The sequence below is a fragment of the Hydra vulgaris genome, chromosome 03 (genome assembly GCF_038396675.1).
Source record: "Hydra vulgaris chromosome 03, alternate assembly HydraT2T_AEP".
Lineage (NCBI taxonomy): Eukaryota > Metazoa > Cnidaria > Hydrozoa > Anthoathecata > Hydridae > Hydra > Hydra vulgaris.
In genome coordinates this window covers 5585603-5599774 of record NC_088922.1, presented here as the reverse complement: position 1 = coordinate 5599774, position 14172 = coordinate 5585603, and the positions used below count along the sequence as shown (strand labels likewise).

The 14172-nt window shown below is 29.3% G+C and overlaps 1 protein-coding gene across 1 annotated transcript in view; it reads left to right on the top strand.

Moving 5' to 3' along the window:
• Window positions 1-697: 697 nt before the first annotated feature.
• Window positions 698-14172, top strand: part of LOC100204896 (solute carrier organic anion transporter family member 4C1) — a 53797-nt gene continuing 40322 nt past the window's right edge. The window contains exon 1 of the mRNA XM_065792122.1: window positions 698-915. Coding sequence (XP_065648194.1) covers window positions 765-915 — 151 coding nt within the window. The 5' untranslated portion in view covers window positions 698-764. The remainder of the gene's footprint in view (window positions 916-14172) is intronic.

Here is a 14172-nt window from a genome sequence, read left to right as displayed (position 1 = left end):
AAAAAGAATTTTTTAGCAAAGTTGAAATAATATACTGCTAATTAATTAAAATTTCGAGAGCTTGATCTTCTAAGCAAAAGGTTTCAAATGAATAAAATAACTTTTTAAAACCTTCAAAATGCGACTTGAAAACCCTTTTAAATCGAAAATTTGAAAACCCTTTTAAATCGAATTTTAAGTTATTATTAAAATAATATTTATCATTAAAGTTGTTACTAAAATATTATTTTTCAATTTAGTAATTTTAGATTGAAATCATTGCATTGAAAAGTATTCATGTTTAATAAAACTTTATAAATAGTAAAGCTATATAAATTGTATGAGAAAGTACGCATCTGTCAAAATTAAAACTAGTTTATAATATACAGACTTGTATACAACACATAATACTGACTTATTTTCAAAATATTTTGCACAGTAGCTCGCATTTGCATATTGCATTCAACATAAGCCAAAAGCTAAAAAAAAAACATGGTTTAAAAACTTAAGTATCTTAGAAGGAGACAAAAAGGATATACGTCACCTGAATTTTTAATTTTAAAGATAACTTTTTCTATAATACATTATAATATAAAAATATGCCTCCATTTGATTTAAATAAAACAACTTATGATGCTTATAATTATAATTATGTCTTGAATTTAATTACTTTAAAAAAATATGTTACATAATTTCCGCTTGTGTTTGTTTAGATAACATAACTTTATTGTTTCTAAGCGATTAAAAAAAGTCAAAAGACAAGAACTTTATTTATAGTAGAAAACATGGTTGTTGATACTTTACTTAGTAATGATGATAAAAATAAAAGCGATGATTTAAGATTTGGAATAAGGACATGGCGTCCAGATTGCATTCAAAAATTCAACTCTATAGTATATTTTTTATTTGCACTTTGCCTTTTCTCATTTTCCCAAGGTTTGATATTTATTTAAATTTATCACTCTTTGTTTAAAAAAAAATGCATTTTATACGTGAAATATTTTTTTTAAATATTTTTTTTTTTTTAGATTTTTTAAGTTCATTTTTTACTTTTGCAAGAATTAAATATTATTTTATTTAAAAGTTATTTAGAAATATTCGTTTTTGGTAATACTTTGTTGAGAAATATATATATATATATATATATATATATATATATATATATATATATATATATATATATATATATATATATATATATATATATATATATATATATATATATATATATATATATATATATATATATATATATATATATATATATATATATAGTAAGCGGCCAAATTATTAGTTACACTTGCAAAAAGTATATTAAAAAGTATATTAACAAAAAGTATATTAAAAGTATATTATCATATTAACCATTATAACCTTTTTTGCGTATTCTTATGTTAAATTTTTATATAAATATTAGTGCTACTAGCATAAATAAATATATTTTTTTAAAAAGTAAAACACTTATTTAAACACTGTTACTGCTTTTAAGCATTTATTTATAAAAACTCATAATACAAAATATTTTTTAGTATATCGTTGGGGCGCCTTTTGCATCAATTACTGCTTGTATTCTTCTTGGCATACTTTAGATGCAGTTCTTTACATTTACTTTTAATTCCTGATCATTATGCCAGGGATTATTTTGTGAATCTATGAGAATTTTTTGTTGGTTTTAGTATCATGCCCAATTATCCGCTTTGAAAGTTACCACGCGTCCTCTATTAGGTTTAAGTTGGGAGAATTGCCAGGCCATGGCAAAAGAGTAATGTTTTTTGACTCTAAATATTTTGTCACTGATTTAGCTTTATGGCATTGGGCAAAATCATGCATAAAGATCCATTTGTATGCATTAGGAAACTAATCATGTAACTGAGGAAATAATTTGGTAGCTAATATTTTTTTAAATTTATCCTAGTTTTTAATCCCTTCAACTATATGAAGAAGGCTACTGCCCTTACCACTTACAACTAATCACACCACCACCTTTTGAGGGTGTTTTACCGTCTCCATAACACATTCTGGGTTATATTTATCTTCTTTCCTTTGTCTAACAAAAGAAGAATCATCCATTAATATTTCAAATTGGGACTCATCTGTGAAACACACCTGAAAACAAATAAAAATAATAATATCAAACTCATATAAATGTTTTAATCAGTGATGCTGTTGTAATAAACAGTTAAATAAGTATTTACTAACATTTTCCCAATCTTCAGCAGAGATATGTTGGTGTTGCTTAACCTAAGTGAAGCATTTAATTCTATCGCTGACGTAAGGTTAGGTTTTCTCGAAGGTCTGTAGCCTTTAAACCCCAGTTTTGCTATTCAATGCCTTGTAGTTTTGTTAGAAATCTTGATACCGGTTTCTTGTATAATTTTAGTAACTGCTTTTTTACTTTTCTTTGGTTTTAAAACAAATGCAATGAATTGCCCGTTCATCTCTCAGGGTGGTGATGCGTGGTCTCCCACATTTTCCAATTCTGGCACTTTGTACAGGTATTTTTTTTATCAAGTTTACCTTCAATTCTGCTTACTGTCATCACAGAAACTTTAACTAAATTTGCAATTTTTCTTTGGGAGTGATTTGAATGTTTTAATGAAGCAGATATTACTGAAATTTTTTCGTTTGATATATTCCCATTTTTAGGCACCAAAGTTCATATATTTTTAGTTAAAATGACTAACTTATGTGTAAAAATGAGTCAGAGTCACAAAGCACCAAACAGTTGACAAAAGTTTTATTTATTACACATACATTGTCGCGCAAATAATAATTTTGCAAAGAGTATGCAAAAAGACGTATTTCGCAGGTTTTTGCATACTCTTGCTTAATAATGCTAAAAATTGCCACAATTATTTACAAATGTTACAACTTCATTAAAAAAAATGTAAAAAACTATTATTGATATTAAAATCTTTAAGAATGTATGAGTAGAAGCAAATTTATCATTTAAAAACTATATTTAATTGTAGTTTTTGTGAAAAAACAAACTGTGCCTAATAATTTGGCCGCCCACTGTATATATATATATATATATATATATATAATATATATATATATATATATATATATATATATATATATATATATATATATGGTATTACTTTTAAAACGTTTTAAGTTTAAATAATCATTCAATTTTTAACTTAAACAAAAAGAAGATCAAGCTTAAAATATAAGAAAATAAGCTCAAAGAATTAAACAAGAAAAAAAAAAAGACAAGCAAAAAAGTGTGAAAAGTCGAATGTCTATGAATAAAGTTTTGTTTACAAAAGAGGTTACAATAAATACATTCGATAAACTGTTTCATCGCAAGTTTTGATATTTGATTAGTAAGATATCTACAATAACCGAGTCCAACCAAATCTAAGTGTAAGACACAAGTTTTGAAAGAAACAGTCTTTTAAAAAAATATAATCTAAATAATATAAATATATTACGTAAAAGGTCGGAATATTTCATGATAGCAATTGATAATTATTTTTAATATGTTCTTACAGTTTAATTGCTAATATGTTTATGCGGGTTTTAATAATAACTTTTTAGATTTGTAATTAGAATTTGTAAGAGGCATTGCCGACGATACGGGTTTCAAAGTGGAGGGCCCAATCGTCTATTAAAAAAGGGCCTTTAGAAAAAAAGTGGGGTTAGGGCACGTGCCCCCAGCCCGCCGGCGTCGTCGGCCCTGAGAAGTTTTCAATTAATTTACTCAAAAAAAAGCATATTTGTTTTAGTGTTGTTTTTATGCAAGAAAACTACAATTGAAAAATAAAATTAAAACCTCTACGGTACTATAAACATTATATAAATTAACCTAAATAAAATAGTTAATAAAAAAACCTATTTTAGGTTGGAATTACAAGGTCGAGACAATTGTTAATTTCAAAAATGATTATGAAATAAGTTTTCTTTAAAACGTCTGGGGTTATGAATATTTCTTTTTTTATAAAACAAGTTTAAAACAAATCTAAAATAAGTTTAAAAAGTTACCTTAAGTAACTTTTATAAGCCACTTAAAAATAACTTTTAAGTCTACTTAAGTTATTATTTGAGCTTTAAAACTTTAAAAATATTTAGACAGATAGACTCAAAACAATAACTAACAAGAAGTTTATTTATTTAAGATAGAAAATGAGGTTCAATGAATAGTTTTTAATTAACTTGATTTCAATTTAAGACTAAGTTTCTAAGAAGACTGTAGAAGTTCATTTGAACTGATACATTTAATCAAGTAATATGAGTCGTTTATTTTGAAAGTGGGGTAAGTCACCTTTCAAAAAAATCAAGTTATTGATAACAATGATTACAATGTAACGTTATCTCTTCATTTGAGAATATTTCACAAATTTAATTCAGTAATTTTAAATATAATTTTCAAATATAATTTTCAACACAATTGGTTTAAATTATTTTACAAATGTTACATTGTAATCATTGATATCAATAACTTGATTTTTTTGAAAAGGTGACTTAAGCCACTTTCAAAATAAACGGTTCATAAAGTAAATAAAATTTATGTACTTTGTGCAAATTCAAATTTTTAAAATAATAATAATACTTAAAACAGAACAAAAATTTTTTCAGTTTTTTATTTTTTATCAATTTATTTACTTTTAAGATCATTTAATAAAACTCTTACTTTCTTTTAATAAAGCAAATTTATTACATTGTTCAAACTCATTTTTTAAAACGCTTATTTCCAATAGCAAGTAAGGTCAAGTTTTTGGGGTTTGCACTATTGAAATACGTAGCCGAACCTAAATAATTTTTAGTTTCAAAAATAAACGATCAGCTTTGACAACGAAGACAAGGAGGGCCAAAATATACAGTTTACACACACACACACACACACACACACACACACACACACACACACACACACACACACACACACACACACACACACACGCACGCCATTTTTCAACGAATAGATGCTGCAATTTAATAAAATTTATCTGATAAAATTTAAAAAGTAAAAAAAACGCGAAAAAACATTAAGAAAATTCTTTTTTAACACAAATTACTACTTTTTGACTATCTTTTTTTGTTTCAAAGTTTAAAAGAAAATAAGACTAATTTTTAAATTTCGAAAGCAGACTCCATCCTTAATTAGACTATAACTTTTTTTATTAATTTTTTTGTCTTGTTTTGTAGTTGTCAAGTAAAGCAACTTGCATGAAAAATAAAAGCTTTTTTTTTAAATTGGATCTTTATCCGTATACTTTTTCTAGTCAAAATTAGGGATGTAAAATCGAAAATTCTGTCTGGAATTCGGACTTTTAGATCATTCCGGTTCCGGTCGGAATTACAATATTTTAGGCCGGAATGCCGGAATTTATTTTTAACGTTTTTTTTTTAAGACATGTGACTCAGACTGTGTAAATTAAATCAAAAAATAATTGCCTACAGGCAAATGAAGAACTATAGGTAAACCTAGGTAAAAAATACAAATTTCTTAACAAACACAATGTAATTTTAGGTAAAGCTACAGTTAAGCGGTCTAAAATAATTTTATTTTTTTGCTTGTTGCACTCTCGTCAGTGGAGGGTTTTTAAACATTAAAAATTTTAAATGAAATAAAAAAAAGAAAAAAGATTGCTGCACTATTCCAGTCCCTCAGTTGATGTAGCAGCACGTCCTTGTAGCAGCAAGCTATAAGATAGTCGATGTAGCAATACTCCCTTGTAGCAGCAGGATAAAAGATATTCTCTTTAGCAGTACTCTCTTGGAGCAGCTGGAAATATGATAGTCGATGTATATACTAAAGTCAATAAATATTTTCTACGTTTATATTAAAAATAATTTGAGTAAGCACAACAAGCAAAAAAATAAAATTATTTTAGTTTAACTGTAACTTAACCTAATTTTATTTGCAGTAATCGCTTTTGTAAATATTTCTAAAAGCTTAGAAATATTGTAGTGCAAAAAGTTGCTATCCAGTTTTGGGTAACAAACGAGCTCTTTTTTCATCAAAAATGTTGCCTGCCTCTGAGAATAGTCTCATTTTAAATGTTTCTTAACTTTTAAATAGTTAAAAAGTATAGGATGCCTAATACAGTAAATATTTCAATTTTAACCTAAATGTTAAAATATAAAACAAAAAAACGATTTTAAATATAAATATTATAAAGTTTAAAACTTTCAATTAATAGAATTAAAAGAAACAAATAAAAATAGCATATTAGATTTAAATAAAATAAAAATCAAATTAATAAAATATAGTATATATATATATATATATAAATATATATTAGGGTGCATTGAAAAACAGAATCTTTTTAAAATTGCCTTGTAATAGCTCTAAATTATGCTGTATAATAAAATATCACTGAATTAACAAAAAATTTCGAAATTAAAATATTTTTAGAGTTGCCTCTAGTCCCTTGAACATTTTAGGGCCTCTAATATTTTAGGGAATAAAAATTCTTCAAAAGTAACCTTAACCTGGTACTCAAAAGAAGCAAAATTTTATAAAATGTTTGAAAATAATATTTGTTTTATGTAAAAATTATTATTTTGAATTTCATTGCATAATAACTATAGTTTATCAACTAAAAATAAAAAAAGTGCATTTTTACAGGTTTTTCGAAATTTTTTTTTAAGTTTTTTTTATAAAACAATTATTATTTTCGAACTTTTTATAAAATTTCACTTCTTTTGAGTACCAGGTTGATCTATTTTTGAAGAATTTTTTCACCCCAGAATATTAGGGGCCCTAAAATGTTCAAGGGACTAGAGGCAACTCTAAAAATATTTTAATTTCGAAATATTTTGTTAATTCAGTGATATTTTATTATATAGCACAAGGCAATTTTAAAAAAATATGTTTTTCAATGCACCCTAATATATATTATGTAGCCACGATGCTGAGGTGCAGGCTTTCACTTTCATTCTTGAAAGTAAAAAATTACCTAAATATAAATCTTGTTGCGGCCGGAATCGTTAAAAAAAATTCCGGTTGGAATTTTTTTTAGCAATTTCGGTAAACCAGGTTCCGGCTGGAATTCAAAATTTCCAATCCGATTCACCCCTAGTCAAAATCAAACGGAAAAGAAATTTTAGGACGTCACAAAAATTTTTTAGAACATTGACATTACCACAGCCCAGCGTTTTAGGTTCAGATATCATACATCGCTTTTGGATAAATTTTAATTTGTGTGTTGACTTTAATACTTCCTGATACGCAGTGCTGCGGCGAAAAAAAATTAGTACGCATTTTGTATGGTTTAAAAAAATTACAAAGATACCTGTTTTCTATGAAGGCATATTTTAAAACATGCTTTAAATTTAGCGCAGCAGATTAGCATTAAAAATGCGAATAAAAATAAATATGAATAAAAACTTAAATAGTACACAAGTATGAAATTTTTGCCAATCATTCAGAAAATTATGCTAATCATTTTAAGATATGGCGGTGAAGTGTGGTATAACCGGTACTTGCTGAAATACAATATTGTGGTTAACGCCAATTTAGATTTATCAAAACATTACTAAGTAAACAGTTAAATTAATCTCCAATAAAATCTCAGGAAGATGAATTATACAGGGGTATTTAGGTTTTTCAATCAACAGATGAGTTATATTTTTCTAATTGTTTGTGCTTCACACTATTAAGGTAAGTAGCTGGGTTAAAGTAATTGCGGCTACAGTATTATTTGGCTTGGCTTGTATGTTATAACTTTGATCTTTGAGTGCCAGTGTTACAAGGTTTTTGATACTGACTTTCCAGATACTTTGGCTGAAATTCATCTGTAAAATGTTTACCGATGTCAAATATGGCTAGCTTTATAAGCTGCGCAGCATTTGAGAAGTACACTGCATCACAACCACAATGCTGTTGACAGGCTTTTAGAATGTTGGAACGATGTTTTCATCGAGCACAAGTAATCATTAAAAATCATAAATAAACACATCTCTAATATCGTGTTGTGTACGCATTTTAGGAAAATGGACTCATAGTCTTTCTTTCAACCGAGCGCTATGCATACGCTAAGTTAGTGTATGTAACTTATCTTCAGTCAGTTGGGACAAGCAATCGGCATATAGTCTAGGTAGATTAACCAGTTTAAAGATGGATGTAATACTTATGCCCAATTTTTTTTTCAATGCAAGCATTTTTTTTATTTTTTATTTATTTTGCCGTTGATAAATATTACAAAAAAGAAATTACAATAAAAGAAAAATCCTGGCCGGAGCAAGAAGAAGACAGGTTGTCTTATCACCGAGCCCCGTCACACAAAAATTTACATGCACAATAAAGGATAAAAGACAAAAAGACAGTATAAATACAAAAACAAAAACAAATCAAATACTTCAGCAATAAAATAATTTTTTGCTAACAATCTTCCAGCAGAATAATTTTAAAAATAAAAAAGTAAAAACGACAGAAAATCATGAAAGTTATAAAAACACAAAAAAAAAATGCGTTGTTTAATTAAAAAAAAAAAAAAAGCAATAATGTAAACATAAGTATTTGGGCTGATTATTTAATATCATCAAAAATATGAACGAAAAAGACAATTTTATTTTCGTTATCTTTTATACTAATGGTTAGAAACCATTTTAATAAAAGCTAAAGAAAGTGATAAAGATTTAATTTATTTTTTTAAGCGATTCAGTCCAAACCTTTAAATTGTTTTCAAAAAAGGTATTTGAAATCTAATATATCGAATTCCATGTTCAGTAAATACCGTTTTGAAAAGCATTGAAAAAAAGCATTGAAAAAAAGAATTTGGCATAAGTATTACATTGAAAAAAAAAACATTATCTGCTTGATAGGTTTCAGCATGCATGCGTCTACCGAAAGCACGTTTATTGCTGTACTGATCACTTCGTATGATAAATAGCTTCTCGAACAATTAAGTTTGTGTTGCTAAACTTGGTCGATAATGTACAATCACACAAGGTAATGGCACACTCGCTTATTTTAATAACCAGGGTCCATTATACTGACTTTGTGCTAAAAGTCTCCCTCTCATGGGCGTGTTTAAGACGTCTAAAAGAGGCAGTAACACGTATTGTTAATACGTATTTAATATGTATTTTATACGTCGTAAACACATCTTATTCCCATAATTCTCCATCTTGTACATTATATCTCTTTGATTAAACCAAGGACGTATTAATAGATAGACTTTTAACTGATAGTTTAAAAGGCAAGATATGCGCGCTAGTAATTGTTATAAATAACAATAGCCAAACAACAGGAAACATTTACGTCACGTGGAAATACTTTTATACGATTATACATCAAAATGACAACTGTCTCATCTAACCAATTAAACAAAAAAACTTTATTATGTAAAGTACTGTGGTTAATATATTTTACTATTTTGTTAAAAAAAATTCCGTATATTCAATCACCCTTGCATAACTACTGTATAATTATTCTTAAATTATTCTTACTGTATGATTATTCTTAAACTCTACTTGTAAAAAAAATTCAAATACCGAAAAATATCAAAACAAAGTTGTGGGACAAACAATTTGATTTCCGTCAAAAAAAATTTTATACTTTAAGATTTTAGCGAAATCTATATGTAGGAAATAATAACTCCCAACAACCTCTAGTTCAATCTATATATGATCTATAATATGACCTACAACGCGTAGAAATTTCTTTTTATTTTGCAATATTCATTTTAGTATATCACATATGGCTTTTTTACAAAAATATTATTTTTGACGTCAAAGTTTTTTTTACAAATAAGTTATTGTTTAAAAAATATTAAAATAATATTAAAAAAAAAAAAATTAAATCAATTAAAATATTACTAACTTATGAGACATTCTTAATTACATAAAATGCATTTATATTTCCCGAAAGCTAGTGTTTTACGGGTAATAAAATCTTTACAAAAAGATGTTTGCAAAGCAAAAAACGTCGGCTAAATGTCAGTTTATTTTGTAAAATTATTTCAAAAAATGACACTAAAATTCCAACCCGCATAGAATTTTAGTAATTGGCGGCGCCTTGATCTATCACAATGCGCTAAACGTCCATCTATTTATACGTCCTTGATTAAACTGAATGTATCACCATATGTTAAATGAGTTATATACTTATTTTCTATATACAAAAATTTTTTATCCACTTTTGCACAACTGCTATGCTGATTCACTGTACTAACTGTGAGCTGCTCACTAAAATTAAGTAGCACGGTATAGACCATTATAAATTAAAAATAACATGGTATAGACCATTATAAATTAAAAGTAACACGGTATAGACCATTATAAATTATGACATCAAACATAAGAGCCCGAAGGTTCAATGCCAGGCTTTGAAAGTCGTACTGAAGCAGTTTATGTCATCGATCCAGCAAGTTTCTCTATCGATATAGTACAAAAATACCTAAACAACCTTGATGAAAGAAAATCAACCGTCTACGATGGATTACATCCAAGGGTCTTGAGTAAATGTTCAGCTACCTTTGCCAAGCCTCTTTCGCTTATCTATAAGTGCTCGTTTGCAACTGGTGTAGTTCCTGAATTATGGAAAAAATCGAATGTAACACCTATTTTCAAGAAGGGGAGGAGGCTTAAAGCATCCAACTACCGGCCAGTCTCGCTCACTTCCATACCTTGCAAAACTATGGAAAGTATTTTACAAAAAAGAATAATGAAACACTGCGTTGTTAATGGTCTAATTTCTCCAAATCAGCATGGCTTTGTTCATCGTAAGGGATGTGTATCAAACCTTTTAGAAACTCGGGATATCATGACGGAAGCAACTCACTGCAGACACGCAGTAGACGTCATTTACACAGACTTTGAAAAGGCGTTTGACAAAATACCACATAAACGCCTTCTTCATTAGCTGAGAGCGTACGGTATTCAAGGCGCTCTTCTTGACTGGATCGCAGCTTGGCTAAGCAATCGATGTCAACGAGTGGTTATAAATGGCATTACTTCTGAATGGAAAGCAGTCACTAGTGGAGTGCCTCAAGGCTCGGTCTTGTGCCCATTGCTATTCGTAATCTTTGTAAACGACCTGCCGGACAGTATTACTCATCATATGAAACTGTTTGCCGACGACAGCAAAATAATAGGGATAATTAAAAAGGAGTCGGACAACATCACTCTCCAAGATGATGTTGACAGAGCAGCGAAATGGTCACATATTTGGCTCTTGCATTTCTACGTTGAGAAATGCAAAGTAATGCATGTTGGGCGCGAATGTAACAAGTCAACGTACAAATACTCAATGTCAAACGTCGACGGCACCCGTCGTCCTCTCGAAGAAACCGCAGTCGAAAGAGACCTTGGTGTGATGGTCTCAAATGACCTTAACGTTAGACCGCAAATAGAGTCAGCCGCATCAGTAGCAAATAGAGTGCTAGGGCGACTCAAAAAAACATTTCGCAGTCGCAGTTTATGGCGCACTCTGTATCTCACTTACATTCGCCCCCATCTTGAGTTTGCTGCCTGGTCACCGCATTTAAAATCAGACATTGCCATTCTTGAGCAAGTCCAACATCGAGCAACAAAAACAATATCGACTGTTAAACACATGACCTATGAAGATCGACTCCAACGGCTTGGTTTAACAACTCTTGAAGAACGCCGCAAAAGAGCAGATCTTATCGAGCAATTCAAAATCACTCGTAAACTCGAGCTTGTTAGTTTTGTCGTCCCGCAAAAAATTTCAAAAAAGTAAAGATAAGTATATTCTAAGAGGCCATAACCATAAACTAGAACGTCAGATGGTAAAAAACTGCGAGGAGCGGTATAACTTTTTTTCAAATAGAATTGTCGCCCTATGGAATGCGCTTTCGCAAGAAACAGTGAACGCTCAATCCATCAACGCTTTCAAAAACAACATAAGAAAGTAACTTTATAGATACAATTGCTGCTTTGTCTGTAGCATCTGTATCTCTATGTTCTTCAGCATAGGGGGGCCTGGTGTAGCACCTCTTCATCAAATTATAAATAGATTATAGTATTTGTATTTGATCACTGAATACTAATAATAATAATAATAATAATAATAATAATAATAATAATAATAATAATAATAATAATAAACTTATTCTTTCACTCTTAGTTATATTTTTTGCTTTGTTTTGAATTTTGTATTGAATTTTTATTTTTATATAGCTTTTTTATGTTATTATTTTTTTCGTGACACTTGATTGATCAGCTTGAAAACTATGACACTTAACCTAGTTTTTTTAATTTGTAACTACAATATGTAAACTTCTTTATTTTAAACATTTTTATCTTATACAAAAAACTTGTTTATAAAAAAATAATATTAAAAGCCCCAAAATCATAAAAAAACTTTTGTTTCTTAATTACTCTTCAATAAAAAAAACTTGTTTTATTACGAGATCGAGAAACATTTTGCTAATTTTTCACATATATATCACAGCATCATAACACAAAATTAAAAAAGCAAAAAAAGTAAGTCTGATAAGCCTTTGTCTTACATATAAGAATAACCAATAAAAAATTGAGTTGACGTGACAATAAGTAATAATTCCTACGGGTTTCAAACAAATCAGACAGTGAAACACAAAACTAAGCAACAAATGAAATCGAATTTGCATTTGTCTTGTATATAGAAACAAAAAAAGGTTTTGCAAAAAGAGAAATAAATAAAAGTTTATAAAAGCTCCATTTTAACTTTCACACACACAAGAATTATGGTTCTACTAGAAAATTTTTTTTTTTTCAATTTACTTATTTTAGGTGCCCCAAGAAGTCCTTACAGTCTTATCACATACCACCGTGGAAGAGTATTTGTAAGGAATCTTACGCCTCCTTCCTTACCGTTGTTATAAACTGGCCCAGAAATTGTTATAAAACTTGCCCAGAGGTGACGTTGAACCAGGGATCTCTAGTTTCTGAGGCAAGCGCATTAACCACTGCGCTACGGCTGCTTATTTATCTACTTTAGGTACCCCAAGAAGTCCTTACAGTCTTATCAGAGAGCACCGTGGAAGAGCATTTGAAAGGAAGTTCACGCCTCCTACCTTACCTATGTTATAAAACTTGCCCCTGAGGTGGCGTTGAACCATGGATCTTTAGCTTCTGAAGTAAGCACGCCAACTACTGCGCTACGGCTGCTCCCACTGCGCTACGGCTGCTCAATTTTTACTGATACAGTCGAACTCTTAGAAAATTTTAAATGTAAAAATAAAAAATATCTTAACGATACTAACAACCTTGCTTTTTAAAAAAAGCGTGCAAAATGTTCGTTAAGCCAGCCAAATGTTCGTTTTTCCCGCATAACAAGTGTGTTTTTTCCCGCATAACAAGTGTGCTTTAGGAAACATATACAAGTCTTAATATTTGCGCACCTTAAGTTTAGTGAATCTTCTTGACTCTACTCATAAGCTTTTGCTTGTGCCACTTTGATAGTGGCTATGCAACTCTTTGTATTAACTCCTAATGAGGATACACCTTTAAAACTCAGTTTGTTGCTTTTAAGGCTGGCTGATAGAAAGTTTCCCAAACTCTGTAATAGCTCTCAGAGATGCTAATTTCGTCAATAGCTGTAAAATATCAGAGTATTACCAGTGCTATGTTGCGCATGAATGGTTTCCTTGTTAATACTTATGTTGAGGTCACATAAGGAGCCTTAATTTCCAACTTTGAGTTGTTTAGAAGGACTAAGACAACTGCATAGCTCATTTGCTGTTTCAATATATCTTTTATAAATATTCGTGGTCTGCAATATACTTTCCATCAGATAAATCTTATCTCTTGCAAAGTTCACCAGACTTGCTTGCTTTGTGAGACATTAATGGGTATTATCCTTTGATTCACAAAAACTACAATAATCACATGTTTGGCTTGGGGTATAATTACGCATCAATTCACCAATTTGTTGAGAAATCACGTTTGAATCCTTTGACCACTCTTTTATGTGCTTACGCTCAGCACCTCTTCACTCTATCAACTTTTTTCTTTGTTCCTTATTGTTCTTATTATTGCAAGATATTGATATAAAAAGGTGTTGTCTAATGGTAAGCTCCATTATTCTCAGTTCACTAAATCTCGTATCTACTCTCAGAAGTTCGACTCTATGGACTTGGAAAATATTCAGCAGCGTCATTAACAAAGTTAGGTCTAACATTTCATCTCTCATTCATAAAACTAAGCCAGAACTACTTGCAAAGAATTTTTCTTCTAATTTGACTTTTGAATCTTATGGCCATACTCTTCCTCCCATTCCAATTAGGTTAA